The sequence below is a fragment of the Andrographis paniculata genome, unplaced genomic scaffold, assembly GCF_009805555.1.
Source record: "Andrographis paniculata isolate CXL003 unplaced genomic scaffold, ASM980555v1 Contig32END, whole genome shotgun sequence".
In the NCBI taxonomy this organism is placed as follows: domain Eukaryota; kingdom Viridiplantae; phylum Streptophyta; class Magnoliopsida; order Lamiales; family Acanthaceae; genus Andrographis; species Andrographis paniculata.
This window is the reverse complement of record NW_026137565.1, coordinates 1,588,033-1,593,348: the sequence shown is the minus strand read 5'-3', so window position 1 is coordinate 1,593,348 and position 5,316 is coordinate 1,588,033. Positions and strand designations below refer to the sequence as shown.

General features: G+C 42.8%; 1 protein-coding gene across 2 annotated transcripts; it reads right to left on the bottom strand.

Moving 5' to 3' along the window:
• Positions 1 to 700: 700 nt before the first annotated feature.
• LOC127247191 (uncharacterized) lies at positions 701 to 3,879 on the bottom strand. 2 transcript variants are annotated; one of them, XM_051268931.1, is made up of 11 exons: positions 3,554 to 3,879; positions 3,230 to 3,467; positions 2,888 to 3,129; positions 2,571 to 2,777; positions 2,398 to 2,487; positions 2,190 to 2,288; positions 1,784 to 2,092; positions 1,627 to 1,689; positions 1,432 to 1,516; positions 824 to 963; positions 701 to 733 (listed from the first exon to the last, which is right to left on the bottom strand). In XM_051268931.1, exons 1-11 carry the CDS (start codon positions 3,866 to 3,868, stop codon positions 716 to 718), a joined length of 1,806 nt encoding a protein of 601 aa, XP_051124888.1. In that variant the 5' UTR covers positions 3,869 to 3,879; the 3' UTR covers positions 701 to 715. The 2 variants fall into 2 exon arrangements, with proteins under 2 accessions (XP_051124888.1, XP_051124889.1); XM_051268932.1 differs by having other exon boundaries at positions 1,784 to 2,080.
• Positions 3,880 to 5,316: the final 1,437 nt, after the last annotated feature.

The window sequence follows — 5,316 nt, the reverse complement described above, 5'->3', positions numbered from 1 at the left end:
AGGTAGATCCTTCCGCGCGTGTGGCAGGACTTTTAGTTACGGTATTTGTTACGGAAGTTCCTCGCGTTACAAGTGTTTTCCATTGACCGGTTGTCAGAACTTGGGTTTTGTTACGACTATTTGTAACGGCATTGAACCCCGTAAAAAAAATATTACCTACTTATAGTCACGAAACCGTCTGTAACAACAAATATCCAAAGACCACTTTTTGTAACGATTTTCTGGCCTTTTGTTACGGAAAAATAGCGTATTGTGAAAAACAGGGGGTACGCTGCAATTGAAATTGTTCGTAACAAATGGACCTGCTGTGATGCGTATGATACGAAAATAAATTACGAATACAAAGATTGCTATAAACATCATCATCATTACGCCCCGCGCAAACATTAATTCATATTAAAATCTGAATTCCATACCTACCAACAAAGTAAAGCAACCCATAGAACAAGCCTACTAGTATCTACACATCAACAACCTGTTCCGCAAAACGTGCTTAACAGTTCAAACAGAAGTAAACAACGCAATAAGCAAATACGGTTATCCATCAATCCCATTAGGCACATTTTTCACCAAACGAATTCAAACCACAAAGGTCTACGCATCAATTCCAGACATAGTTCAACAAAAACTCAACACAATCCATCCAAAGACAGGTTCGACATTCAATCCATATGACAAACGGGGCAATTAACATGGGTGTATCGGTAACAACATTTCAAGCCCGGCGCATGAGCTGCAATTGCCAACACAGAGATTACTTTAAGTCATACTTCTTATAAATTTCGGAAGGCAATACAAGAAAGGTATTAAAGTAGATCCTTACGTCGTTGTAGCTCCACTCAATAGGATCTTCGCCGACGACATCGCGAAGGGTAGTCGCCCCAGAAATGGTCGGCAAAATAAGGGGTGTGTCCGGGACTGACGCGGATGTCACGAAGACCTTGACCAAGGAAAGTGTGTCACCTACAGCATTCACAAGAGCAATTTTTGATTACATTCAAGCATATATATCAACAGACGTTCGAACTGTATATATAACATGTCATAACACAGACATTATAAGTGTAATACTTTGGAACTAGAACAAGAGGAGTACGTACATTCAGACATGTCGTACAGTACATGGTATTACATTCATGAGTTAGGTAGCGAAGCACATTATACCCTAATTTCCTATGTAATTGCAGCTTGATCTTAAAACCAAACATCCTTCAATAAACATGGGTCGTCATAATAGCAGTTATTTTACCACCCCTACATTAACAGTCTACATCGCTTTGGAAATCCACGGATCGTATCATTGTATACTTCTACACTTAGTGAATCCATGCTAATATGCAATATGAGGCCTGAACAGTCACGAAAACCTACGATATCTCGCTGAGGCATATTAAAAGTTTAATTAAACATCCTCAAAGATACCGGACCAACCTGGCCCAGGGGGGCAGAGCAGAAGTCCCTCTGCAACAACTTTTTTCTCACCGGTGCGGGATAATAGAAGCACATGTGTGCCGACCTACAACAGACAGGGCATATGAGTTGGATAAGGTAGTACGCAGTCAAGAGTAGCCTAAATTAGACACTGCACTGATTTCTAAGAAACTCCAGGGCGTCACGGAATCATACCGTCATGCTTGGCTCGGACACAGGCCTGGGAATCTCAGGGACTGAATCAATACGAGATGTGCCCTATCATATAACATGCCGAGGATGGTAAATTCCTTCGCCATCCAAATCTCATGGGATACTCATACCAAACAGGTCAGGGATTATGAATACTTACTGCCTGGCCAGTAACCGCTCCGGAGTTTCTGTGCATGAATGCATACACATCAGCCTTGATGGTTTTGAACTCATCCATCATTGCCTTCAGCTCCTCCATTCCATTCTGTAGTTGTTCCCACCCATGCTGGAATGCTACACTGTCTGTTAAACCAGATGACTCGCTGCGGGGATGAGCTGAAGTTGCCGCACTGTCGACCTTTGACCGCTTCTTAATCTTTCCCCCAAGGGCCCGTCGGTACAGAGTCTCCCGAACAGAGGGAGTCCGCCCTTCAGGGGGAACCTTGTTTAGCTCATTCTGTAAATAAGTCTACAGGAAAGATTTAAGTGAGGCCGAACTTGCTCTTGTTGTTAGAGATGTAAATACTGACTGAATTGTAACTAAGTTGGGAACGAATTTATTCTACCAATATCTCCTCGGTTTCTTGGTCATCCTTTCCCTTGCCTTGTGTGCGACTGGAAATCCAAATCTCCAGATTGTCGGGGTCCTTCCCCTTTGCCTTGATCTGCAGCAATACAAGGCCTTCTGTCATCGAAAACATAATGAAATACATGAGAGGAAAATAGGGGGATGGAGCATGACATGACTAATTACTTAATTGTAATAAAAGGTACCTCCTCTGCCAGAGTCGTGAATGACTTCCGCCCAGTACGATGTGGAAAGCTTCTTTTCGCTACGTTCGACGCATTTTTCTTGGATTGAAGCTACGTCAATCAAAGTTATTTAGTTCTCAGTCCATGCCCGTGCAGATTTAACGTATATTAATTTGGCATGTCCCTATGCGTACCTTCACCTTCTCGTCGCGCCAATACTCAACCAACTTCGGCCACTGATCGGGCACAATCCTGCTTGAGGGAACCTTCTTCAGTGCTTCTTCATCGTCCTCGATCGGATTGAAGTAAGTTGATTTGATGCTGTATTTCCAGTGCCTCCAAACTTCCCTTAGGTCAGCCAAGACCACTTTCTCCGCTGAGTCTGGTAATCCGCTGTTACTCTGGAATGCCGTTTCACACGGTTTCCACCAGGTCCGGAGAAGATGGTAGGGCCATATATAAGAATCTATATGAAATAAAAGAACTTTCAATTTAATGAAGTTTGCATCACCTGAACCTCCATCCATGCACCCTGTCTCTTCGTCTCCGGTATCTCAGCGAACGTGGGGTAATGTAGAGGAAGTCGAGCTCCGTTGCGTGCAATGACCCCAATGGCTGTCTTGTACTCGTTTACGTCGGGTCCGACGATGCTTTTACCATCCGGCGATGTGAATACAAGCATCCTGTGATCTTTTCCCCATCCACGCGGCATTCGTGCCGCCCCTCTCCCCTGCTTTTTCTTTGACGAACCAGCTGACACAAACAGGAGATTACATGTTCTAATAAGGATATTACATGCAAAATATGAAGTCACTAAATGTAATCGGTAATCTTTGAAGGCTAATTTCCAAACCGTCGTGCGATGTCATCTCGTCCAATGGTGCCATATTGCCCGCCTCTGTTCCTGTCATCAGAGTGGGGTCGGAGCCTGGCCCTTCATCCAAGAGTGGCATATCACTCTCTGCAGTCTCCATGTCCTGCGTCGGCGGAAGTGTCTCGTCATCTGCTTGTGTGGGGGGGATTGTATCATCGTCATCCTGTGTCAGTGCCGTCGGATCAAAAAGTGATGGAACATCCCTATCATCATGTTCCTGTTGGGGTTAACAGTGTCAGCCTATTGTAGTGTTATACTGAGAGTTCAAATAAGGACATGCTTTCGGCAAAGGAACCACATTACCTCCAAAGGGCCCTCTGAATCCTGAAGCACTGCCCTTCGAGTGGAAGATGTTGGCTTCATGCTTTGACCACGAGCATCGCGCTCTTTCTCCCACTCTGATGTGATGGACCGGAGTCGTTGGAGCAGTGGCGAGACCCGAGATCCCTTCCGTTTTGTCACTTTCTTTGTGGGATTGCGGATGGGCGATGGATTCCTGCTTGCGGGATGAGTTGCCTCTAGGGGGCTGTTACGTGCGGATGCCCGGGTAAAACGTCTTGCGGGAGAGACTGCCGGATCCTGTGACCCTCCAACGGCAGCACGTTGAGATTTGCCCATAACCTGCAAGACACCAGTGTTAGAACCTTTTAAAATCACAACATTAAGGCCCATGGTTTAAAATCAGCCATTATCTCCACTTTAGAACCTTTTATGGATGCCATTTAATGAGAATTAAATGATGTCTACGCTCCGCCAAAAATTCTGAGCGTCATCTCTAGATACTAGAGCAGCAAGAATTATCCATACCCTACTTGGGTCCTGAAAAATTTCCTACTATTCTAAATTTTTCCTTGCCCTTTTGTACGAATATGAAAAAAATGCTCAAATCTGATGTCTAAAGAGTAAAGCAGGTTTGTGGGAATGCACATAACACTTAACTACACCACCACTCGAGAAAACATAGAACACTTAGAAGCTTTGCACTGTGGAAATGCATTAAAAAGAAATCCGACCTTCCGTTAAACTCAATGTTGCTTATCCTGAATTCACACTGCACACTTTTGTCTCCACAATTTAGTATCCTGTAAAAAAACACAAGTTAAATATGCACTCATTTTCAGTTAAAATAGCCCAAATGGTGTTGCTTCCGACAAATCGACGCATACAACCAAGTTACAAAAAAAATGGTATTGGTTCCGACAAAGGAAATTCATTAAGCATGCACTTTGAGTTAATTGTCAATGCACAAATGTGTTTTGAAATAATGAAATTGAATATGTTATTCAGTTGGTGCAGATCGATGAAGAGAGTTTCCCGTGCTGTAGGATAGAATTCATAGTGATGATGTTTTTCAATCATGCCGACAAGGAACCTGGGTCCTCTATATGTTGATTACACCTCTAGTAGAAACCCTTTAAAACAAATATGAAATAATTCTGAAATCTGATGGGAAAAAAATATTTTAGATTCGTAGGAATGCACTTAACACTTCATTGCACCACCCACCCAATAAACATACATCACAGAAAAGTTGCTACACAGTGGCATAGCATAAAAAATAAAGCAGACCTTTTGTTAAACTCAAAGCTAGGTATCCTGAATGAGCACAGCACGCCTGCGTTGACATACGTTCACTTCCTATAAAAAAAACATAAGTTAAACATGCACTAATTTTCAATGAAAAATGCGCAAAGTACTACATTAATTAAACATGCACTAATTCACAATATGCATTCCCTCTTTTAGGATTGAATTAGAACCATATATACCACTTTTAGTATTATGTGATGATGGAGGGGCTGAAACTGTATAACACCCTAAGGAAAACCTACAGCAGATCAGACCCCCTCCCCTGCTTTCTTCTTTATTTTCAAAATGGGCTTTCAATTCTCTACTCAATTATACAACCTAAAAGAGTGAGTTAATCAATCAATCAATCAATCGTTGCAACCAAGCAAGCACAGGTGGAGATTATATGCCGCCGAGGAGTGTGCAAAGCATCTATCTTTTCATCTTTAGTCCTAATCGAACAAATCTATTTAAGGAGAGCAGAGCAGAGCACGCAA